This window comes from Pseudorca crassidens, chromosome 12, assembly GCF_039906515.1.
Source record: "Pseudorca crassidens isolate mPseCra1 chromosome 12, mPseCra1.hap1, whole genome shotgun sequence".
Taxonomy (NCBI): Eukaryota; Metazoa; Chordata; class Mammalia; order Artiodactyla; family Delphinidae; genus Pseudorca; species Pseudorca crassidens.
Genome location: NC_090307.1, coordinates 19,730,974 through 19,757,129, shown reverse-complemented (window position 1 = coordinate 19,757,129; position 26,156 = coordinate 19,730,974). Strand labels below are relative to the sequence as shown.

Sequence of the window (26,156 nt, the reverse complement as noted above, 5' to 3'; positions counted from 1 at the left end):
CATTGGAGATTGATGGTGGGAAATTCCATCACAGTACAGATTTTGGCACTTAATTTTCTTCATTTATTCCTTCATTTTTAAAAATTATTTATTTTTGGCTGCGTTGGGTCTTCGTTGCTGCATGTGGGCTTTCTCTAGTTGCAGCAAGGGGGGTGCGGCTACTCTTCGTTGCGGTGCACGGGCTTCTCCTTGCAGTGGCTTCTCTTGTTGTGGAGCACGGGCTCTAGGTGCACAGGCTTCAGTAGTTGTGGCGCACGGGCTCTAGAGCACAGGCTCAGTGGTTGTGGTGCACGGGCTTAGTTGCTTTGCAGCATGTGGGATCTTCCCGGACCAGGGATCAAACCCGTGTCCCCTGCATTGGCAGGCGGATTCTTAACCACTGGGCCACCAAGGAAGTCCCTATTCTTTCCATTTTAATTGAAGCAAATCTTGCACACTATAATGTGAAGAGATCATGAATATACACAGATTAATGACTATTTCAATATATAAAAATGTAACCAATGTCCAAATCAAGATAGAAAAATCCTAATTCCCCAGAAGGTCCCCTCATGTATACTGTACAACCACCACTGCCTCCACCACTGCCCCACTCTCATTTCCTTCGTACTCCCCTCTCTTGTACAACCGTTCTGATCTCCATCACTACAGATGAGTGTTGCCTGATCTTAACCTTCACATAACGTAAATGATAGAAGGGTTCTGTGACACGCCCCCTCTCCTCATGCACATTCATGAAGATTCACCTATTTTGTTGCCTGTAATAGTAGGTTTTTCTCCTCCCTAGTGTTTTAGTTTCCATTACATGAATACTCTACAATGTCTATATGTACTTCAGTATTGGTGGACTTTTATTGTTTCCAGTATGGATACAGTTTATTTGTGGGCTAGCACAAGGGCTTCTGTATTAACTCTTGTTCATTATCTCTTGAGGGGATGTAAATACTTACATCAGGAGGAGAGGAGGAGAAACTTTAAATACAGTTCTGAAGACACGCAAAAAACACACAGGACAATACAGACACTTTTGAAAGTCTCTTGCATGTAGCTGATGTTCAGGAAATGTTTGCTGAGCTGTCTTGATGTTCTTTTTTAAAACTGAAGGTATACTATGTTCCGTGTATTTTGACAATGTGGAGACAACAGTGGGGCGGAATCTGAAAGCATAGTTATCATGGAATCAGAGACCATAAAGCTGCAATGGGATCTTAAATTCTTTTAATTTTGACAACTTCAATTCACCTAGAAGCATCTTTAGAAGTTCAACTAAACTTGAAATCTTAACATTCAGCAAAGAGTAGATGAGAAAGAACTCTTTAAGGCCCAGTGAATTTCAGAGAAAACTTGATGCTTGGCAGTCTGCAGCAAGTGTGGATTTGCTTTAAAAAAAAAAAAAAAAAATAAGACATCCATGAAACCACAGTTTGAGTTATTCCAGTAGTTTGGAATTGGGTCTCAGCCCAGAATCCAAAGGATAATGCTGTGACAGCATCAAAAGAAATTGTAAGTAGTTTTCTCTAAAGACTATGAAAGAAGAAAAAAATGGAAACCAGAGCAACTTCTTAATTTTTATTAATTCTCGTAGTGTTTTTTTTAATTACATTATTTTTTTAAAATTTTATTTATTTATTTTGGCTGTGTTGGGTCTTCGTTGCTGTGCGTGGGCTTTCTCTAGTTGTTACTCTTTGTTGAGGTGCGCGGGTTTCTCATTGTGGTGGCTTCTCTTGCTGCAGAGCACGGGTTCTAGGCACGTGGGCTTCAGTAGTTGCAGTATGTGGGCTCAGTAGTTGTAGCGCACGGGCTTAGTTGCTCTGCAGCATGTGGGATCATCCCCAACCAGGGATCGAACCCGTGTCCCCTGCATTGGCAGGCGAATTCTCAACCACTGTGCCACCAGGGAAGCCCCTCTCTTAGTGTTTTGTTAATTTTATGAAGCGGCCTGAAGTTTCTTGACTCTTTTTCAGAAGTATCACAATGGGCGCTTTGCCATACAGTGGGTTCTCTTCATGTGTATTACGGTTGGTGCACCTTCTTGTCGTTGAGGGACTAGCCTTTATAAGCTCAGAATGATATATAGCTCTTGCTGGAAGTTTATAAAGTCTCTTTTGCCCAGGCCAGGCCTATCATTATCTCACATCTAACGTTCTCACCTCTCTTTCTTCAGGCCCCTTGCATTTGAGTTTTTGGTAGCCTTTTGCCTGTGGCTTCTTTTGCTTCTGGAATCACATAACACGAGTATGTCTTTATAAATTCTAGCTGTGAACGATTTGGTGTCTCCCTTTGACTCCTCGCCATTTTACTGCATCTTTTGTCAACACACAGCTTTAGACTTAGTATATTAGTAAAAGTTCAGATTGTTATAGATTTAATTAAATGCCACCAGTAAAGGGCAGAGTGGTTTTCCCAAGTTAATTATTTACAATAGCTTTTAGAATCTGAAGAGCTCAACAAATGTGGGCTGAGACCATTTACAATACAGATATTTAGGATGTGTTATGACATCTTTACGGCCAACTAGGAGCAAAATTCCAAGTAGGGAGTGATGGGGCCTTGGCTTTGTCCCCCGTCCCCCATCGTCTTTAGTGTCCCTCCATCTGCCCATGGACCTTATTCTACTAAGTTTCTTCTCTACTTTCCCATTCAGGAATTTCATTAATACAAATATGTCCTGTTCTGATCTTGTCCACCTTTTCATTATTCATTCAACAAAGTATATTACATCTCTTTTTACCAGGTACACTGCTAATGAAAACTTGCATTGGTGACAGTCGGAGGTAATGAGTTTAATGAGTTAACTTAGTCAACACTAAGAAGGGAGCTAGTTAATATATTACTTCCTTGGTGACTTCTTGCCCTAATACAGTTAACATTACTTCTTTTACTAGACTCATTATGAATGTCTGTTTCACCCTGATTTCATGAGGATTTCAGTCACTGTGGCTGGGTAGATGCTGGGGTCCAGGACAGTCTCAGTATACCTCAAAAAACAAAAACAGGGCTTCCCTGGTGGTGCAGTGGTTGAGAGTCCGCCTGCTGATGCAGGCGACACGGGTTCATGCCCCAGTCCGGGAAGATCCCACATGCCACGGAGTGGCTGCGCCCGTGAGCCATGGCCGCTGAGCCTGCGCGTCCGGAGCCTGTGCTCCGCCCGCAACAGTGGAGGCCACAACAGTGAGAGGCCTGCGTACCCACCCCCCAAAAAAAGAAAAAACAAAAACAAAAAAACTGTCCACAGAGGCCACTTGTAGAGAACAACTATGGAAAAAAGATATGGGAGCGCACAAGATACAGTTTGCATTTGCATCGCACAAGAGAAGATCAACCGTAAACCTTATTTAAAAAATATGTGGAGGTTGAAAAATAAAACAGATAAATTAAGTAAAAAGTTTCCTAATCGTCCATAAGATGTCTATAATACAGGTTCTGAAGGTTTCAGTGTAGCTGAAATTTGTCCACAGGCAGACCGGCCTCCAGAGTCTAGTCCCTTACTGAGCAATTAATTTATTCTCTTTCCAAGAATCAAGTCCAAAGTAAAAACAGTGGCTCAGTAGCAAACTACATTCTTCAGTTTACATATAATATGAGTTATTTGTCTGCTATGGTGATAACGTTTTCTTGAATTTTCCTGAAATACTAACCATTTTTATATATTTAAAACATGGTCTTGCTTTTACTGGAAGTACAGACTACTTTTATCATATATCCTCAAAGGTGGATATCCAAGACAGTGTGTTGCTCCATTAAGAACCTTGCATATGGGATGGTAGAAATGAGGGCTTGAGCCAATGATTCTCTTGCATGAGATCCTGTGATATTGTGATTTGTAAGAAATATATATATTTGGTCATTCAGATGATCAAAATATATTTCTCATATATATTTGATGTTCATCCACAGTTCCTGGCCCACAACTCCCCAAACCCTTGAAATTTCCTAAGTGATAAGAACAATGGGACATCTTTTATTTTAATATTTGGTCTCTTGTCCTCAGTTCCTGTGCTTCAGAGCCATAAGGGCAAAATGGGTGTCTTGTTATTCATAACAAACTCCTTTCCACCACAACTGAGTTTATGTGAATGAGGTGACTTTTGGAAAGCACCTAAGGATGGTGCTGGTTACCAAGGGGACCAATCACGAATAGGGGGTTAGAACTTTCAGTCTCTCCCTTGATTTGGGGGGAAGGGGTAAGGGCTGGAGGTTGAATCAATCACCAATGGCCAATGTGTTAGTCAATCATGTCCAAGTAATGAAGCCTCCTTAAAAACCCAAAAGGAGGAGGTTTGGAGAGCTTCCAGGATAGGGAATCATAATGAGCCCACATGCCACCATGCCTGGCCCCAAGCTCCATGAAGACAGAAGCTCCTTTGTTCAGGACCTCACCATATGTATCTCTTAGTCTGGTTGTTGATTTTGTATCCTTTAATATCCTTTGTAATAAATCAGTAATCTAGTGAATAAGTGGGTTTCTTGCGTTCTTCGAGCTACTCTAGCAAGTTAACTGAACTCCAAGAGGGGACTGTGGGAACCTCTGATTTACCGCCAGTTGGTCAGAAGTTCAGGTAACAACCTGGCTGTGGGATTGGCATCCTGAGTAGGAGGGGGTCGCTGGAACCTCCGATTTGTAGCTGGTTGGTCAGAAGCAAAGGGCTTGTGATTGGCATCTGAAGTGGAGGGCAGCCTTGCGGGACTCAGCCCTTTACCTGTGGAATCTGATGGGTAGACAGTGTCCGAATTGAGTTCAGTTGAGTTGATTTCTCAGACACCTGCTCACGTCTGAGAATTGCTTGTTGGTGTGGGGGAAGGCTTCACGCACATAGACACACACGTTGGAATTAGGTCCAGGAACCCAAAGGAGATTCCCTCTTCAGTAATCTACCCTTGGAGCACTTAAATAAGACCCTTCCCCGCACCTCATCAAAATCCCCCATCACTTATTTTTCCTGGACATGGTTTTAAGAATCAAGGAAGCCGAGGTAGGTATTAAGCCTTTTACCCTCTTAAAAATAGGTATTAATAGAGTTGGAAACTATACATTCACCCATCAGAGTCTTTAGTTCTGTAGCTTTCTACTCAACTTGTAAGTTTTAGATTGGTTTCTTCTGAAGATACAAGGTAACTTTGTTAGTAAAGATACATTTTCTTATACAGAGTATTCAAGTTTTTTAGTGCACAACCTGAAGCTCTCCAAGACCAGCAGTCTTTATAACAGAGCTACACTAAATTAGGTCTAACAGGGCATATATTAGTGCATCCGGCAAACATTTGTTGACGTCCATTTTTACCTAGACCTCAAAGTACACAAGGCCTGTAAGAATTCCGCCCCCCCACCACCCCGCAAGATCTTGCATTCTAGAGGGGAAAGTGAGTGATGATAAACAGGAAGACAGATATCTGTGGGGCAGAAGCACTATTCAACAAATTAAAATGGGGTGATGCCATAGAAGGTGAATGGGAGCAGTCTACATTTGGGGGCCCTGCAAGATCTCTCTGACAAAGAAACAGTTAAACTGAGAACTGAATGACAGTAAGGAGACAGCTTGTGAAAACCAGCAGGGGGAATAGCCAGTGCAAAGGTCCTAAGACAGGATGAAACTTGACTCCTTCAAGGAAAAGAGAATCGGTAGAGAAGAGTCAGAGGCAGGTCACGCGGCACTTTGTAAGGCAGAAGAAGGACTTTGGATGTTCAGATTAGGTTTGATGCGATGCCATTGGCAAATATTAAGCGGAACAGTGACATGGCCTGTATTACATGTTTAAAAGATAACTCTGCCTGTTATGTGGAGGATGGATGGGGGCAAGGCAGAACTGGGGGCATGAACACAAGTCTGGAGGCTCTTATTAGTTTCAGTGATCATACAGTTTGTTCAGATTAATATCCTTCTGAGAGTGAAAGGGGAGACTATTAATAGAATAGCGGGGAAAAACTGGGCCCGGCTGAGCATACCAGGACCGGTGGTTGCTGTAGCTCTTACAGTTGTCCTGGGAGGGTGAGAGTAGCAGAACCTGTTAGGTAACTTCATTTGATCCCCACAGAAAACTCTCTGTGCCCAGCACACAGTAGGTACCCAAGAAATGTCTGTTGAGTGAGAGAGTAAATGACCGAATCTGGGAGAGATTAGTATCCTTTCCTTATAAATGTTGCTGTGCTACAAGTATATTGTGAAGTCTAATTTTGATTATAAAAACCACAATTTCAATTTTTTTACATAATACCTCACTGTTGCTGCTCTTTAAATGTTTCTAAACCATCTCCCACATACTTCCATTTTCTTCCTTCATCTCCTCCTCTCTCCTGGGTTTAGTGTCCTACATACAGAGGTTCTGAAATGTATTTGCTGCAGTAGTTTTATCAAAGGCAGGCATCTGAAAGGCATTGACAGTCTAAGTATCCCCAGGCAACTTTTTGAGCTTTTCTTTGAAGCATCCTGTGTCATTTTTAATGCCCAATCTCAGAAGGCCTCCACCTGGGCAATCTGTCAGGGTTGGTTTACTAGGGCTGATGGTACGTGGTGCCCTAACATTCCACTCGCTTCTTTGACAGGGGACCCCCCTCCTCCGTCCTCTTCTGCTCCTCCAGGAAATTAGTACCACCTTTTTCCCAGGTAAAGAAACCTAGGAATCATGTCCATAAGACCACCTCCCACTCTTTGCAGGTAGAGACGCTTTTGCATGCTGTATAACTTGCACCAAATTCTCAACATGAAATATTATCTTCCTCTTGTACTTTGATTTATGGACGTAGAAAAAATTCAAACTGTTTTATTTTATAAAATTTGTATTATAAATTGTATGTATTTCTGGCTTACTCCATTAATATTCAAAGCAGACATATCTTCTGACAAGGTCAAGTTAAATAGAAGACTGACTTTAGAGAGTGTATACACAGTCATAATGATTCCATGCGTGATGTGCCTGCATGCGTGTGTGTGTGTGTGTGTGTGTGTGCGCGCGCTTGAGCATCTGTGTGCATATGCGCTCATTACAACCCTGCCAGTCCTTTATAATCAATACCTCATGTAACCCAGTCAGTGCTGTTATGCTGGAGAAAAAATATTCCAGCTTGTATTCTTATACTCATTCCTCATATTTTACCCTACGTATTTGACGTAGACTATATCATTTGCTGACATTTGTGATTATTCAATGATGACACCTTACCTCTAGCTGGATTTATAAAACTAGTTTCTGTTTCAGATCCTAGGGAAATTCAACTCCTTCAGATGACATTGGAAGATTTCAAGGTGTATACTATCATAGTCCCACCCTTTGCTCAATTAGGGGAAAGACAAGGAACTTAGTAGTAACCTCTGTTCGTCATTATGTAAATATGAACTAGAAGGTTAGCTGCTGAGTAACATTATCAGAGTAGAGCAGAGCCAACTTTATCCTAAAATATAAACCCCCAAATAGTGATCCACGTTGGTGTGTATATTCACCTTAATATATTCAACAGAAATATTTAGAAGGAACAAATGTGGAACTTCTCTCTTTTGCTATTCTATGTAACTAGAAGTTATACTCCTGAAATTTAATATGCAAGCATTTAACTTTCATAATTTTGCCTCTTATTGGAATAATAGACCCTACCAAAATGGGCACAGATTTCAGCAGGAAAACCTTTAGTTTAACTATAACAGAAGCCCCCGCTTGCAGTTAAAGTTACTGGAACCGTAAGAAACAAGACAGTGAAAGCAAGATATTTGAATTTTCCTTTTTAAAAACTTGATGGAAATGATATAGGAAGAACATTCTTTGATGTTGCAGAAATTGACTGATTGCTAACGATTTCTTCAAGACACAGACCTTCTATACACTAGAAAGTGTCGGATATAGCAAATGTATTCTTCGTGTCAGATAGCTTACTGTGATTTTTTTCCACGAAAGTGCTAACATTTATCTTTCAGTATTTTGACTTACTATAGTAGATTATGGTATTTGTCCTTTTGGCCAAAAATACCAGAAAGTAAAATGTAAATCTTTAATGGAAAATGTAATCATGTTTTTCCTTGGACAGGAGTGGATATCAGGAAGGTGATTTTGCAGAAATGAGATACAATATAAGCCAGTCTGTGTTCTCCCAGCCTCCCATGAGCTTTCCTCTCATTTTAGGTCAAATCTGGAAAATACAGACCAAGCTAATTTCATAAGAGCTGTCTTATCACAAATGCTAGGTTATTAAAAGTCCAACTCTCCGCTCTTATTTCTTTGCTAAAACCGTGATCCTTTTACAGTGAGAACAGTTACTATGGCTAGGAGCTATGGAGAGAGTAAGTTTCCACACGAAAGTCCCTTTTTCGGTTTAAGGAAAAGTTAACCAAAGGCATAATGCAAAATTCTGAGGAGCAACCTCTTCATAAGTGTCCTTTCAGCAAACCATTCACACTTTTGAACATTTCATACCTTTTCTCAGCCCCAAATTGTTATTAACCAAAAAATGTTCACCTACTGTAAAGTTAAAGAATGTTGTAGAAAGGAGAAGCACACGGCCCTGTTAGGACTCTCTCTGTTGTCAGAACCTTAGCGGGCTCTGAGCAGGGCACTAAACAAGCTGCCGTCTGCTCTGTTCGGATTAGTCTTTAAAATGCACCAAACAGCAGGAAAAGGAGGGCATTGCTATAAATGTCTTTGTGCCAATGATGACTTTTCTTTTCACACCAGTAACAGCTGGGGGTGAAAGTTATCCAATTCAAAATTATAAATATTTGATATTGGAAAACGCTAGGTGAGTTTAAGACATGGTTAGTTGATTAGGTTACCGCCAAGAAGTAAACAATAGACTCATTAAAGTTGTAATTAGTCACTGTTGACATATTGTATTTTTAATCAGAGCTCCATCAGGGGATAAAGTGGCTGAAATAATCTAGTGCTTTGTTAAAGAGAAGTAAGACCGGCTTTTCCTTGGGATTTCTACACCACCTTTGTTCTGAGAAATTTGGTGACTTCACGTTAGGCTATGAAGTGACCCGTGTTAGTTGATTAATCATTTTGTGTTTTGTTACATTGTGTCATCAATCAAAACATTTTTTAAGGTTCTCTGCTTCTTGGCAAGCCCAGAGTGAAGGGGAATTCATGGTGACTGAATGCATCAAGCCAGGTATTTTTACCTACTTACAGCTGCAGATAAAGACCCTAAGAATAAGGGGTTAAGTAATTTGCCCGTGGCCGCATGGTTGGCAAATAGCTAAAACTGAACTTGTAAACAAGGACTATGGACTCCAGCGCTTACGGTTACACCTCTTACAGCCAACACTTGATTCTGCACATCCCACCGCATCAGCCAAGGCCCCCAGAAAGCTGCTTCTGCTTCCACCTGAGCCACGTTTCCTGTAGCCAGGGCTCCACGGTGCACGTGCTGCTTCCAGGACCAGTGCGTGTTCTCTTCATCCCAATCCCTCTCTCTCCCCTTTCCCCGTCAAACTCCAGCTCTCATCCCACCTCCTCTGTGAAGCCCGCCTGATTAATTCCGGCCCCACCTGCGTATCCCTCTTTATGAGTTTTTCTCTCTCCTCTGAACACCTATCAGACTTCGAGCCCTAGATTTTCTGATATAGACCTCATCTCAAATAACTTATCAGAGGAAAGGACTGAACATTTGTTCATTTTTCTCCCCAACCACATAAGGTTTAAGAACCACGTGGAATAGCTTTTTTAAAATTTTCTTTTCAGCCTCCGATCACATCTATTGCAGAAATAAAATTCCGATTTAGAAATTTCAATTAACATACGCATCTACATAATGTGGAAAGAGCCCTTGTGAGACAAATAAGCACTTTCTTTGGACTAACTCCATTCTTTGTAGATACAATCTCTCTTTTCCCCGCATTTAATTAAGCTAATAAAATGCATCTTGTTAAATATTGGCTAAAATAATGACCAGCCAACATTCTTTTCCTGAAGAGGCCTTGGACTTTTTATCTGTCTTATTCTTGGAATTGTATGGCTCTGGGAGTTATCTAGAATTATGTTTAAGTGAGAAAATTGTAATAATATGGCCCTCATCTTATTTTCATAGATATTTGCCTGTGGACTCCTAGATGCTATCTAATTTGGCTTCCTCACATGTCAGAGAGGCAGACGTTGTGGGCAGATATTTTGATTAGTATGTCCTTTCTCAGATATTGAAGCAAAGCAGTAGAAATGTGGCATGACTTTCTCAAAGCAGCAGCCAGCTGGAAAATGAACCCGATCTGCAAGATTATTAGGCCGAAGTCGGAAAACTTAGTAAAACATCTTATTCAACAAACATCTCTTTAACTTAAAATCATGTCTTTTTTCATGTGAAGACATGGTTTAAGTGTAGATGGTTCAAGTTACATATCTACACTTAATGTCCTTTCATATATCACATAACTCTACAGATTGACCGCTAACATAGAGGATGACATGTCCTTGTCGTGATAAGGGAAAGGAACACTCCTATGACTGGTGCTGGTTGGCCCATCGAGCAGAGGCCTATAGTGGGAAAGGACCATCTTTCCAACAAGCCACTATCTTAGGAAAAGAGATGTCTTTATGAATGTGGTCCACTCTGCTCTTCTGTTAGCTATAGGATGGGGGGCTGAGGTTACTTCCAGATTAGAAATCACTCATCGGCAGTGAGGAGTCTCTGGACTAGGAGGTAGGGCAGTGGTTCTCAAAGGTGGCTGCATATTGGAACCATCTGGAGAGCATCAAAAACTACTAACACTTTTGTCTCACCATCAGGATTCAGATTTACTTGGTTTGGGATGTGGCCTAGGCATCAGGGAATTTTAAATGCAGCCGAGTTTGAGAACCACTAAGTTGGAAAAACCTATTTTCTGGTCTTGCTGATAGATTTCAGGAAGGCATTGACCTCTTTGTGTATACTTACTAATCTGATTTATTGCATCACAAGATTTTCCAGCCTGGAAGAGATATATCAATAATATGTCAAAGATTCTTTCAATATAAGGCTTTGCAGAATTTCAGGGATTTACTTTTTTTTTCTTGCTCCTGGCTGAAGTTCTGGAGAAAAGGACCTAGGAAAGCATTTTTAAAACAAGTACGACTCCCTTTAAAAAAGTTAGTCATGCAGTCCATTTATGAAGCCAAATGGAAAAGCTTTCCGGGTCAAATGTTAAATCTTGCAAAAAATTCTTGAAGCTTAATTTATTTAATCCAAATATTTACATAACATCTCAGTGATATAGTGTATGTGTTTAGAGCAAGTAAAGTATTGATTTGGGGCTACTAATGTGTAGGGAAGCAAAATTTAGGATATGTGAGGGAACAAAAGCATGTAGCTGGGAAAGCATATTAAGGGCATTGTCATAATGGGTTTCAGCAAAGGAAGGCATCCACTGTATGCCGAGCTTTGCTGATGATAATCAGCAAGAGGAAGTTGCTCTAAACTGTAACAGGATCAAATTAGATAAACTGACTCCTTTCCTGACCGTTGAGTTTTTCTCTACTAGAATCAGTTGCTGAAAGGGGTTACAGAGTCTCAGGAATATACTTCCTTGAGTATATACTCAAGGCCCTTTCCGTTAGGTTGTAAGAAGGTATTGTTTGAATACACAAGACACTTACTAGGGAGTGGCTCCATTGTAAACAAGTATTAATTAACACCTAGCTAGAGGAGCTAGGCCCAATCAATTATTTTTAATATAAAATATAGTATTCTTACACTGTTGGGTTTTTTAAATAGTAGCTTTATTGAGATATAATACATATACCATAAAATCCACCCTTTTAAAATGTATCATTCAGTGGGTTTGGATAGATTCACAAAGTTGTGTCACCATTAATATCTAAATCCAGAACATTTTCATCATTTCTTCGAAAAAACCTCATGCCCGTTAGCAGTCACCCCCCTTCTTCCTCTCTGCATCCCCTGGCACATGCTAATTTACATTCTGTCTCTACAGGTTTGCCTATTCTGGACACTTCATATAAATAAAATCATAAAGTATGTAGCCTTTCACTCCGGGCTTCTTTCACTTAGAATAATGTTTTCAAGGCCCGTCTGTGCTGTAGCATGTATTTGTACTTCATTCCTCTTTATAGCTGAGTAATACTCCATTGTCTGGATACATTCATCCACAGATGGACATTTGGGTTGTTTTCAATTTTTTGTGTGGATGAATGTTTTCATTTCTTTTGGATTTAGAGCTAGGAGTAGAATTGATGGTCTTAGGATCACTGTACGTTTAACTATTTGAGAAAGTGCTAACCTGTTTTTCAATGTGGCTGCATCATTTCACATCCCCACCAGTAATATGGGAGGGCTCCATTTCTCCACATCTCCACTAGCACTTGATGGTGTCCCTATTTTTATTATAGCCACCTAGTGGTTAGGAAGTGGTATTTCATTGTGGTTTTGACTTGTACTTTTCTAATGATTGATGCTATCTTAGCATCTTTTCATATGCTTATTGTGTATAAAATCTTTGGAGAAATATATCTATTCAAATCCTCTGTCCATTTTTTAAAATTGGGTTATTAGTCTTTTATTATTGAGTTGTAAGAATTCTTTATATAGTTTGGATTCAAGTCTCAAATATGACTTGCAACTATTTTCACCCCAACTGGGGGTTGTAATTTCACTTGTCTCATGGTGTCTTTTGAAGAAAAAGGTTTGAAATTGTGATGAAATCCATTTATGTATTTTTTGTTACTGGTACTTTTGGTGTTATATCTAATCACTGTCCAATTTAAGGTTATGAATATGTACTCCTATGTTTTGTTCTAGGAGTTTCATAGTTTTAGCTCTTACATTTAGGGCTATGATCCATTTTCTGTTAATTTTTATATATGGTATAAGGCAGCAGTCCAAATTTGTTCTTTTGAATGTGGCTGTCTAGTTGCCACAGCACCATTTGTTGAAAAAACTATTCCTTCCCCGTTGAATTGTCTTGGTTCCCTTATCACAAACAGCCATAAATGTATAAGTTTATTTCTAGACTCTCAATTTTATTCCATTGATCTATATGGCTACTCTGAGGCCAGTGCCACACTGTATTGATTCCTATAACTTTGTAGTTAGTTTTGAAATTGAGAAGTATGAATCTTCCAACTTTGTTCTTCTTTGATCAAGATTATTTTGGCTATTCTATGAATTTTAGGGTTGGCTTGTATTTTCTGCCAAAAGGCAGCTAGATTTTGATAGAGATTGAGTTGAATCTGTGTGTTATTGGGTTATGTTAAAGATTAACTGTGTTAATCCTTAGTACTTAGTCCTTAGAATAAGTGCCTGATATATAAGAAGGCAATATAACTTGTTAGATATCACTATGTTATCATTTGAATTGTCTCAAGTAATCCTTTCTGTTTGATACTTTTGTATTTTATACTGCAACTGTGTTCTGTGTGGCATTTTTCTCTTCATAGTCACAAATTGCTTTCCTTGGTAAAAATTATTATATTTATATGAAAATTATGTTAATTGGTAAAATCTATTAGAATTGCCTGAGTGTAATTCTTACCTGTCTGGAGAAGCAGTCATAAAATCCCACATTGTAACATTGTAGAGAAGCATCTGTGAAGTTTCTCATTACTATTTCTGAATTTCATGAAGTCTTAAACTTAAGAATAATATCTGCAAATGCTCTTATTCCAATCCATAAAATAATTATTTTCCCATTGGCTTAATACTCTGTAAATTGGGCTAGAAGCCAACTTCTGCCTATGTTTTCCTCTAGGAGTTTTATAGTGTCTGGTCTTACATTTAGGTCTTTAATCCATTTTGAGCTTATTTTCGTGTATGGTGTTAAAGAATAATCTAATTTCTTTTTTCTTTTTCTTTTTTTTTTACATGTAGCTGTCCAGGTTTCCCAGCACCATTTGTTGAAGAGACTGTCTTTCCACCATTGTGTAGTCTTGCCTCCTTTGTCATAGATTAATTAACCATAGGTGTGTGGGTTTATTTCTGGGCTTTCTATCCTGTGCCGTTGATCTATATTTCTATTTCTGTGCCAGTAACATACTGTTTTGATGAATATAGCTTTGTAGCATAGTCTGAAGTCAGGGAGCCTGATTCCTCCAGCTCCGTTTTTCTTTCTAAAGATTGCTTTGGCTAGAAGCCAACTTATTCCTTTAAATCACCAATGTGAGCTGAAGGCTAATGTGTACATTTAAAGTGAAGTTCGTCTTTGATTCACTTGCTCATTGATTACAGACATGTCAGCATCCACTGGGCTTCTTTTGGAGACTTTGGTGGGAAATGCCAAAACCATGTCTTAGAGTTGAGTAAGTTAATGTTAAAGCTTAAAACTATTTTGCAGTGGATATAGAAATACTGCAGGACAGTGCACTGAAAGACTCTCTCAGCTGTTTATCAGGATATCTAAGCAATGCTTAATGTGGTAATTTTGTGGCTCTCTTTCAAAACTAGAATTTATGAGTTTGAAGTAAGTTATACAGGAGATCTGATATGAAATAGGTATACTTTCCCTGCCACTATCTTGGTTATAACAGTGTCCATTTAATTTTCTAAACCTTAAAAAATAAAGTGAAGTGAGATTCTCAAGATTCTAGAATTTGGTATCAGTGAGGGTTTTATCAAAAAAAGCAGAATCACTGTAAGTGATACAGAACATGCGATTTATTAATCCGATTGGATTTTTCACAGTTGTGGGGGCTGGCTTGGCAGTCTATGTAAGCCTGTTGCTTTTCTGTGTTGTGTTGTACCTGAAGTCATCCGAACCAGGGTCAGGAGAGAAAGATGGACATAAAGTCAGAGCAAGGTCAAACAGGAAAATCCACGAGGACAAACTGGAATCCAGGAGGATGCCTGGAACTTGCCTGCATCTCTCACCACCTCTAACCTCAGTGGTGCAGATGACCTGCCAAAGAGTCTGTGCCTTCTCTATGGAGCTGCACACACACCCAGCCTAGGATTCCAAGAAGCCAAACAAGGAGATCTTGTCAGAGCTAGAGAAACTGAACGCCCAGTTCTTTCCTGTGCCAACAAGGTGAGGTGACAGATCAGTGACAAACTATGTGAGCTTCAAGGCCTGTGCCCTCAGTAGGACCCTGGACACACTTTGGGACTGCACACATTTAAGTTTCTAAGAAGACTGTGAAGTTTTCTTTTTTAAGAGGTATTTCAGTTTATCAGCATTTATAAATATAAGTACAAGCCTTCAGAGGTTTCTCTGAATCTGAAACAGCAACTTTGTAAAGTACTATTTTGTTCCTGTTGATAATTTACTCATCTGAAGCCAAAAGCCTGAATTGCTTTAACTACCATGAGATTTGAGTCATGTCTGCTAAACAGTGTTTTCAAGCACACATCCATTAGGGGTTTGCTTTCTATCCAGAGGTACATGTGAGCTTCAGAGATAATGCTAGACCATTGCTCTCATGTCCTTTTCAGAATGATTCCATTTAGAACATCTGTCAATATCATGCTGCAACTGGGAACAAAATAGCTTTGTGTTTTGCTGCCTCCTACAGAGTCATAATGATCCAATGTTAGGGAAACACATGAAAAGCATTGATTCTGAATGGATCTATATTAGTGAACCAAATGATTTAGAAGCTCTTTCAATTCAGGTAAAAATTTCTCAGATCAGGGAGCAGCCTTATCCTGACCCTGATTGTGAGAATTATTGGCAAGCTGCAGTGTTCTCAGTAAGAATACTCATTGAGCAGATTTGGGTTTTAGCAATTTCAAGTCCAGAATTTCAAGGTCGGCTAGACCTTGACCCCAGAGTACTATGCCCCTTATGGATACAGAAAAACTGGAATAAAATTGGAGAAGTGTAAGAACTCACAAACAAGGAAAGTGTGGATATGATTTGAGTTTAGAAGGTAAAGAGTAGGGGTAGAGAGGACATTCTAAGGGAAAAATTAATGATAGTAGAAAATAGGATTACTGGACTATGGGCTATAATATGAAAATTAAAATAAACTCTTGAGATAATAAGACTGGTACTTTCATTGATTTTCTAAAGCCTTCCACAAATAAGTACAATACAATTATACAGGATTAGAAATGTCAGGTGGAAAAATAAGTATCAAAACGGGATTTAAAAAATCATATGAGAGTAGTTTGTACAACTCTATAAAGTACATTTGAATTTCTAGATGAGATGATTAATGTCCTACAAAATTACAACTTTGCAAAACTGATCCTACTGGAGACAGGATTAAAGGGACCAATTACCAAAGAAGAAATAGAGAGCAATTTAATCCCCCCCAACAACACACACATATCACCTGGACAAGATGGTTTCATATAGAAATTCTTTCGAACATTTAAAGATCAGATAACCTCCATAATACTTAAACTACTGTAGCGCACAGAAAAAGAAGGAAATTTTTCATATCCTTTCAATGAAGTGATTGTAATGTAAAGCTCAAAACCAAAGATTGTTGCAAAAGCAAGACAAATCTTACTTATTAATACTGATGAAAAAGTTAAATAAAATGTAAGTAACATAACCAATGGCACATTAAAAGATACTACATCATGAGCAAGTGAAATTTATTTCAGAAATATAAAGGTGTTGCTATATAAGGAAATCTATTCATAAAATTAAGCTAAGGAGAAAAACCAGGAGATCATCTCAATAGAAGAAGAAAGAGTAATTGACAAATTTAATATCCACTCATGTTAAAAGCAGCCAGCATCTTCCTTAATGGAAAAACACTAGAGAATTTCCAACTAAAATCAGAAACAAGGATGTCCACTGTCTCTACTACTCTTTAATTTTATAGTAGAGGCATCAGCCATTGAAAGTAGACAAGAAAAAACAAGTAGAAGCATAAAAATTTGAAAGGAAGAAATAAAGTATACCTATTAATCAAGGATATAATTGTACATCTGGAAAATTCAAAATAATGAATTGAAAAACCACTAAAAAAATAAGAAAATTTGGCAAAGCACTGAGTAATAAAACCAATATACAGAAGTCAATAATCTTCACATAAACAACAAAACAATAATAGGCCAAAGTTGACAGATGAACCCCAAGTTACAAAAGCAAATAAGGAAAATCATATACTTAGTTGTGAACTTAACAAAAATATCCAAAATCTGTATGAGGAAAACCATAAATTAATCCTGGAAGTCACAATAGATGACTTGAACACATGGAAGACATATGATTTTGGATTAGAAGACTCAATATTGTAAAGATGTTAAGAAAAGAACAATGAGGAGGGGATAACTTTTTCAGATATTAAACATTGTATACTTAACTGGTGCTTCATGAAGAGACAGCTAGACCAGGGGAACAGAAGAGAAGAATCCAGGAATAGACACAACTGTGTATGAAATTTTACTATATGATAGAGGTAGTATCTTAAATCAGTGATGAAAAGATGAATTTGTATGTAAGTTGTATTTGGACAGCTATCATGAGATAAGTTTGGATCAATTCTTCATAACATATTTATGGTAAATTCCAGGTGAGTTAGATTTTTAAATGTAAGTTGAAACCATGTAAGTAGCAGAAGAACACATAAGTGAATTACTTTATTATCTGGCATGGGAAAACCTTGTGATTCAGAATTTGATTTCTCCTCCCCCAGACATCAACAATAACAATAAAAGTCGTTTGGGTGGCATAAATATCACAAGCAAAGAGACAAATGGGAAAAAGTATTTGCAACTTAAGTAACAAGGTTTTAATGTCCCTAATACACAAAGAACTTCTAAAAATAGGAGAGATAAACCATTTTTAAAAACTGAACAAGAGATATGAGCCTTCCAGTCACACAAAAAAGGAATACAAATAACCCTTAAACGTATGAAAATATGCTTGACCTTGATCACTGTAAAAGAAACACAGGCTAAAACAGTATTAAGATATGGCTTCAGACCTATCAAATAGAAAGCCAGATGTTTGACAATCTTCTCTATAGGTAAGCACAATATAAATGTTAAGCTGAGAAATCTTCAGAGATATATATTGAATTATTCATGAAAAAAATGTTATGATGCCTGGTATTTGCTTCAAAATAATCTGGTAAAGGGAGAGTTTTGGATACATGAAACAAAGATGGCCATGTATTGGTAGTTTAGAAGCTGGGCCATCAGTATATGGGTGTACACTACTATTCCCTCAAATTTTGTATATGTTTGAAAGTGCTCATAATAAAAAGTAAAGGGAAAAAGGGGAAAATTCATACAGTTTCAAAGGATACCACAAAATTAAGCTAAAGGGAAATTTTTACCTTATAGAAAAAAGAATTTTAGAGAAATAAAATTATACATTGGCTTAGAAGTGCACTTACTATGTGAGAATAATGATATATCAATGGAGAAAAACCAATTTAAAGCTGACTTGTGTTGGAATTTTTACCCTTTATTTTCGGGGTGAGTAAGCTCAGTGAATTCTTAGTCTGTCTCTATTATATTATATCCCTTGACCATAAATTGAAACAAAATGAACACATTTAAAAATAGATTTGATTGCTCCAGTAGACACATTGACCACTGTCAACAAATAAAAGTTCAGTTCAGTTGATGTTGATTTATATTTGCAGTTTAGTTTGAATGTTCCATATAGGCTCACATCCATTAATTCTAAATAGCATTTAGGAAGTATCGAAATAAAAATTACGTTTGATAAACTTTGCTAACCGAACAAAATGCTATGGAATACACTGAATAGGTTTTTTTTTTTTTATTTTTTAATTTACACCCTCCCCCACAACTTCCCTCCTTCCAGAAAATGCCTTCTGTTCTGATGCACAGGCTACAGGCCCCTAGAGTACTTCAGCCGTCCATAATTTAACTGTAACCTCCTGGACATGAATGTGGTGGTAGGAAGCCGTATTTCAAGGTCAGTTAATGAGAACCACCTTTAGGCTATCGTTCAGATAATGAAGTGCTTGCTGTGAGAATCCCAGACCCCAAATGCTCTTACTGGAGCCCAACACAAACCAATCAAATAAAGATAAATGAGGAAATAGTAAACATCTGTCCATTTTATGCTTGATAGTTTTATTTTATGGAAACCATCTACACTGAATGCAACGTAGTATCCGTGATATTTTATTTGTCTACTATTTTAAGCTTTCTGAAGTACCTTAAGAATGGTTTTATGAATTTAATAAGTTCACGTCACAAGGTCATAACTTGTCATGGCATCCTTAAGATTGTTACTTGGAGAACTAGCAAAGTTTGCATGGGTTAGTCCATCTGGGTAGTAGTCGTCCACACATATCTGTAGCATTTGTTAAGCTCCCCACTAGACAAATCGGAGTGTATCCTCAGAGCCATGCAAAATATCATGCAAAACAGAAGGTGCCAATGAGTGTTAGATGGACAAATGGATGCTTTCATAGGGGAGCCCAGTTCTCTGAGCTCTGACCTATTCAACTGACAAGTTAATATGCTGTCTGCCAGCACAAATCTCACTTTCAAAAATTATAGTCCCTCTGTACTTTCTCTTTTCCCAGGTTATTTGAAATTGCTCTTCTGAAGATATAAATATTCTACTTTGAGGAAGTTTTTATACTCTTGTGCAACTTAAAATAGAAAAATGAGCTCAGGAAGCCAGACCTGGAAAGTACCAAGGTCATTATTTAATCTAAACATTCACTTTACAGATGAGGAAGGAAGGAGAATCCAAGCTCTGAACTTGGAGAGACTCCACTTCCACCAACTGCCCAAAGACACATTTCATTAATCATGACATTTGCATGGCTCTGAGAATCTTAAATATTAAATATACACTAACACATATGTATTGAGCTCCTCCTGTATGCCAGCCACTATACTGGGCTCTGTGGATCCAGCAGTGGACAAGGAAATTAAATTCCTGAGCTAATGGCATTTATGTTGAACAAGAATGAAACAAAGCAGGGTAAAAAAAAGAGAGACAGTATGGGCAACCTCATTTGAGATATTCTAACTATGAAAATCATGTTCCCAGAGAAAATTCCCTTCCCTCATAGAATGAATATATTTCTAATTTCTACCTATCGAACCCAGTTTCCATTTCAAATCATAATGAACACCAGTCTTGCGGTTTCCTCTATTAGAAATGTCACCCCATAAATTAGGTAACTTCCCTGCACGTGATTTCTCATCTGTAAACTAAGGGCTAGACCACATGATTACTTAGATTTCCTTCTACCTTTAAGATTCTTCATTAAACAGAGCCTCATGGGCATTGTGAATTCTTTTCCCTACTCCTTCCAGCCTCTTACCTTCCCACGAAAGGCTCTGAGGTCGATGCTGTGGTTTCTGTATCTAAAAGACCTTCTGGCTCTTGTGGTATAGTTTGTGACACAGTGATAATGGCAGAGGGTCAGACGCATTTCCTGAAACATGGCAATCCTCTGGCTTTTTCTTCCCTTTTAGATTCATAGAACCAAGAACTAACAATCCCATCAATCATTGCGTGGGAATAAACAATACTGCTAAACTTGTCAGCTTTTTGATCCTTACCAGATCTTTTCTTTTAGCCCAGTTCTTAGAAAACAGCCTTTTTTACCAAGGCTTTTATTTTTCTTTGTGGTGGTATATTTGCTGTGCCAGGGATAGACTACTGAGGTCACATGATTTTAAGACTCAGAAAATCACATAGTAATAAAAGAGGAACGAAGCTAAATACAAAAGAAATTTCTTTAAAAATTACAAACTAAATGCAAAAGAATTGTATATATAAAATAATTCATTTTTAAAAGAAACTTGGAGGCAAACTATCTCATACCCAGCTTAATATGTCAATTTCTTTAAATAGTCTATTGAAGACACTAAACAAATGGTTTCCACAGTGCCGAGCTTGCATTCATTTCAGGTGGAATTTATGTTCAATGCCACAAAATCTCCACCATCTTTCAGTTAAAGAAAAGACCCTGTGTGGGCTGCAGTAGAATTGATCTGCGTTAGCCAGGATTGTTGACTCTGGATTAGAGCCTGGTTGGGAGGCAGCCCCAGGCAGTTTATGGACTGCAGAATGGCTACAGGTCAGAAATACATGGTAGGGCATGTAGTTGGCAAGTAGTGATAGTCTCATTCTGTAAGTGACAATTCATCTCCCACGCGATGGTCCTGAATCTCCTCTCGTACCTAATTCCTCCCTATGCTATAAGGTTAAATGCAAGTTCATCTTCCTCTACAAAATCTGCTCTGACCATTGCAGTCCATGAAGATTATTGTTTTGTTTGAACTGAAAGCACAACGATTTGACTCATTTATCAACTAACCATGTTCCAGCTTATAAAATTATGTTGTATTTTCTTTCATCCTTATTCGGGGTATGCGTGCCTTGACAGAAAGTAGATTATGGATTACATTTTTGGAATCTTCATCTTTGGGCCTGACACTGTATATTGGAGGTATTTAACTAGATTTGCTCAAGACTTAGCCTTTTGTGACACTGTCACCAAAAATATTGCAAAAAGCATAGTTAACTGTAAGCAAAGTTTTAAAATGTGCTGATGTATCTTCTTGATTCTATTCATGTTTCCAGGAAACCACAATATCCTCCGACTTTATCGTGTATTTAGGTAACCAGTAGCTTCAGTTTCTTCCCTCTGATTATCAAGGATTGTGTCCAGGGACGAATTTTGCTTTAATTACTTAACTATCTTAGAATATTTAAATTTCAGCTGTTTTTTTCACAAGAGAATTAACAGTTTTATCCGATTTTACTGGTGAAATAACAGACTTTATCACCCTTCAGAGGAGTTTCACATGAGCAAGTTTGGAAGGGAAAGAGAGACTAAGGTAGAGTGATGGTGGTGATGATAGACCTTAGATGGGGGAAACCTTACAACTTTGACAGCAATCTACTCTAGCAACCCATTTGGCTCAAAGACTAGAAACAGCAACATCTTCAACCAAAAAGTCCTGGTAAGATATTTGGCACCAACCCAAACGCAGAACTACTCACTGCCAGGGGGCTGATCAATGCAGACATTTTCTAAGAATTTCACATCAGTAGTGGAGATATCTGTATCCCTGCATTAAGGAAGGCTGGTTGTCGATGGTTGCTATACACCTCTTCCTGAGCAATGGTTATACTTTGTATAGATCTTAAAAAAGAAAAAGAGTACATTCACAGTCAGCAAACATCTACCCTGAGAGCCCTACTCAGTGAAGAAAGGATGTTATAGGAGAGGAAAACTTTAGTGCAAAAATATATATTGGCAGCTCTCAAAACACCTGACCTCAAAAACCATTCATTAATTAAAGAAATATACATCCATCAACCATAATACATTTAGGAGGATTTAGCATCAATAGGGTTCAAATTTTAGAAAATTCTAATGTAAAAACATTGTAAATCTTCCAAATGATGTAATAATACTGGCTGGCTAACTACCTAATCATCATCTTCGTCATTATTTATCCAAAGACATGGAACCTTTTAGTTTTGACCCTGTACCAAAATGACAATGTAAAAAATAAAGTTTTGTTTAAATTGATGAATATGTGCATCATTTTCTTACATGTAGAAAAATGATTCGAATTATGTAGCAGTTTTCAGATATGTCCATGGAGCAGCCTGTTGTTGACATTTAATCTTGATCACCTCAGAACTCCTGAAGAGTACAGTGTTTTCTGGATTGTAGAGGTGAGGAAATATTCCTCCTTCTTACCTAATAGGAGAGAAATGTTTCTATTCTAGGGATGTCTTCATAAGCCTTCCTCTATCCATCTGTATAACCCACAAATCAGAAAGTTGTACCAAATGGCAAATCATTTTGCTAACCTCAAGAGTGGAAAGTACATCAAGTATTTAGTGGGTGATGGTGTAATTCAAAGGTATGTGGTGGTAGTTTTCATGTCATCACTGTTTTTGGCATTGGCCCTTGGCATCACCCATAGCCGTTGTAACAACAGAAGAAATTAAAACCAAGGCAGGAGAGGTTAGGGCAGTGGGTGAAATGGCAAGTGATGTTCCTTCAGGAGAAATATTGGTAGAATTACCATAGTTATGCCTCTGAATAGCTCTTCCCTTTTTTCAAGGCCTAGAAAATATTCGGCAGATTTGCCAAATACAGCATATTTGCCGTTGGAGAACAGAGGGTTCAGTATTTCAGAACGTAAGATTTTAAAACATTGCTTTTGAAATGATTTCAAATCAGTGTTTTTAAAGGTTGTCATTTCAGCTGTGAAATTTTTTAAATTAAAAAGGAATATTTTGTATGCATATAATAGAAAGGTCATCCTGCAGGATTACATGCAGAATATCCCCCTAGGTTTTTCTCTTCCATTACTCATATATAATTTCAGTCTCCCTCTAGCACACCTGCATCATCTTGGACAGTTTTTTCTATTCCCTGTGACTCTCTTTCCTAGCACCACACTCCTGATTCCAAGAGACACTGGCTTAAAAAAAAAAAAAAAAAAAAAAGCTATAACTCTTTAAGTTCTAACTATTGCTGTGGCAATAGCCATGGTGGGTATCACATAGCTTTTTGTTCCATATTACCTGACATGGTATAAAAAGATAGGTACTAAGTGAAATCATAGAAGAGTCCTTACTCCTGAAGCTGCTCTGAACTAGTTAACTCACTGAGTCACAGAATAGAGGCATTCCAATTTTTTACCCTTGAAAGCTAAATTTACGTTGCTTTGCAGGAAGGCAAAGGAAAACCAATTTTAATCATAAGTACTTATTTTTCCTCCTACACAGGCCCACCAAGACCATCACTATGACCGATGGGGACTATGATTATCTGATCAAACTCCTGGCCCTTGGAGATTCGGGGGTGGGGAAGACGACATTTCTTTATCGCTACACAGACAATAAATTCAATCCCAAGTTCATCACGACAGTAGGGATAGACTTTCGGGAAAAACGTGTGGTGAGTTTTTAACCATACTGTTAACTGGTTGCTGATCCTACTATATAAGATAAGGATTAAGGGCTTCCCTGGTGGCGCAGTGGTTGAGAGTCCGCCTGCCGATGCAGGGGACATGGGTTTGTGCCCCGGTCTAGGAGGATCCCACATGCCGCGGAGCGGCTGGGCCCATGAGCCATGGCCACTGAGCCTGCTCGTCCGGAGCCTGTGCTCCACAACGGGAGAGGCCACAACAGTGAGAGGCCCACGTACCACAAAAAAAAAAAAAAAAAAAAAAAAAAAGATAAGGATTAAGAAGCTATGTTTATTGCATTGCAAGGTGACCGTCTTTTATCACATGAAATTCATAACCTGTCACTTTAATCCAATTTAAATATTATTTTTTACTGTCTCAATTACAAATAACATGTTGCTTAGAAAAAATTGAGTGGCACTATCACTTGCCTCCAGAAGTACACAGGGCAACTAAAATCATTTATGGGTTTGCATAGTGTGTTTTCTATGAATTCTTAAGGAAACTTTCAAAACATGAATTAGTATCTAAAATCATTAACTCTTTATCTGAGTTCCTCAATAAAAACAAGTGTTCATTTCCCTATGCTTACAAAAAAAGTTAAAAGAATGATTGGCAAATAGCTGGAACATGAGCTTTGTGAGTTCTTGCTGCATTTTTATTTATGTGTAGACTCAGCCATCAATCACTAGCTTCTTATGAACAGAATGTGAGACCAATCCTTGCTATTTTTCAAGATAAGGGATTTTAAGTGAGAATCACAACCACTTCCTTCTCCTATGCTAGACGCTAATGACAAGGATATTGTGACATGTGAGACGTGTAACATAGGCACAGAAGCTTAGCCAGATTTACTGCCACCCAAGGTATTCTTGATTGCCAAGATGGCGGCGGCTTCCAGTTGATATCACAAATCCAAAACAACAAACAAAGAAAATGATGTTGAGAAGTTAAATCATGGTTCCTTATAATGTCCTGTACCTTATCTGAAAGTCCAGTACTATAGTCTTAGCAAACTTGCTCCCAACCCTTCCAGGGTTTTTCTGTGCCTTCTCCCCTCCCAGTTCCCCACCCTCAACCCCAATCTAGGTATAAATCTTTGCAAAGTTTTTCCTTTAAAACATCTTCACTAAGCCATAAGTAAAAGAACTGGATAAATATTAAAATTTCTATGCTTTGTTTAAATAAGAAGTCAAAATGCCATCATTTAAAAAATTTAAACTTTTCTAAAAAGAGCCTTTGAAGGAACGACTAGTAAGGAAAGACTTGAAATATCCTGTGTAAACTTATTGAGAAATTCCATGTGTTTTTCATTTTGAAAGTCCAGTTCACAGTAGAGGATATTCAGGTATTTGTAAAGCATTTTACTGTTTTAAAAATGCCTTCACATCTGCTATTTCATTCAAGTTAGCAGTAACTCTGTAAAGTAGGAGGAAATGATGGGTCTAAATTTGCTAAAGGAAAATAAGATTCTATGAAGTTAAATGAAGAGTCTATATTTGAACGTAGAAGTTGGGTCCTAAATCTAATGTTTGCTGCCTCCATGAGGAAATGACAGAAGGTGTCTAATTTAAGTTTGCAGGATGCCTAAATTGTTTTGAAAACCATACTTATACTTGACATTTAAAAGTGAGAGTATATGTGATACTTCTGGGGAAACAAAACAGAGCAAATATTTATTTTGCACTATGAACTTTGATTATAGTAATGAAGAAAAAGTATGCTGAGTGAACCCAGAGAATTTGAATGCTGACATAATCCAAAGCAGTATCAACTGATGACATTTGTATTTTTCAGGTTTATAACACACAGGGACCAAATGGGTCAACAGGGAAAGCAGTTAAGGTACATCTTCAGCTTTGGGACACAGCAGGACAAGAGAGGTAACAGTGAATTACTTTGTTTCTAGCTACAAATATCTTAGGAAAACTTATTTTAATGTGAATGCTGTATGTGGTATGTGGACTTGTAAAGATATGCAACTCTCCTTCTGGTTTCAAAATAAACATTTGTATCAAAAAATAAAAATAAATTATTTGTAGTTCATCGACCATAATAGCACTGTGTATTTGGTACAGATTTCAAAAATCAGATTTTCAGAAATCTCTGTGAAAATTCTTATGCATTGTTCTTGTACTTTGTAATAGGGGAAAAAAGAAAAAAACTTCTCCAGAATTTAATTAAATTGAGGTGGGAAATTGACATTGTTACAAGTACTACTTGAAGAGGGAGTTGAAGAAAAGGGTGTTAATATCTTTCTCATCTCTTTCTGCCCTTACACACAGACTCTCACCCTGTGCCGTTTGACTGGCTTAACTCTCTGAGATTTTGGTCTCACCATCAACCTCCAGCTGGAATGTTTTACTCCCTTTCCACCTTCCCTGAGCCTCTCCTTTCACCAGGCCTG

General features: G+C 38.1%; 1 protein-coding gene across 6 annotated transcripts in view; it reads left to right on the top strand.

Annotated features, from left to right (window-relative positions):
* RAB27B (RAB27B, member RAS oncogene family) overlaps positions 1-26,156 on the top strand; it is a 164,924-nt gene that overhangs the window by 124,740 nt on the left and 14,028 nt on the right. For 3 of the 6 annotated variants that reach the window (XM_067699041.1, XM_067699036.1, XM_067699037.1), the window contains 4 exons: positions 21,609-21,778; positions 22,557-22,693; positions 23,568-23,739; positions 25,547-25,632. In XM_067699041.1, the coding sequence (XP_067555142.1) occupies positions 22,620-22,693; positions 23,568-23,739; positions 25,547-25,632 (332 nt within the window). In that variant the 5' untranslated portion in view covers positions 21,609-21,778; positions 22,557-22,619. The remainder of the gene's footprint in view (positions 1-21,608; positions 21,779-22,556; positions 22,694-23,567; positions 23,740-25,546; positions 25,633-26,156) is intronic. The other 3 variants (XM_067699039.1, XM_067699042.1, XM_067699040.1) reach the window with 2 other exon arrangements.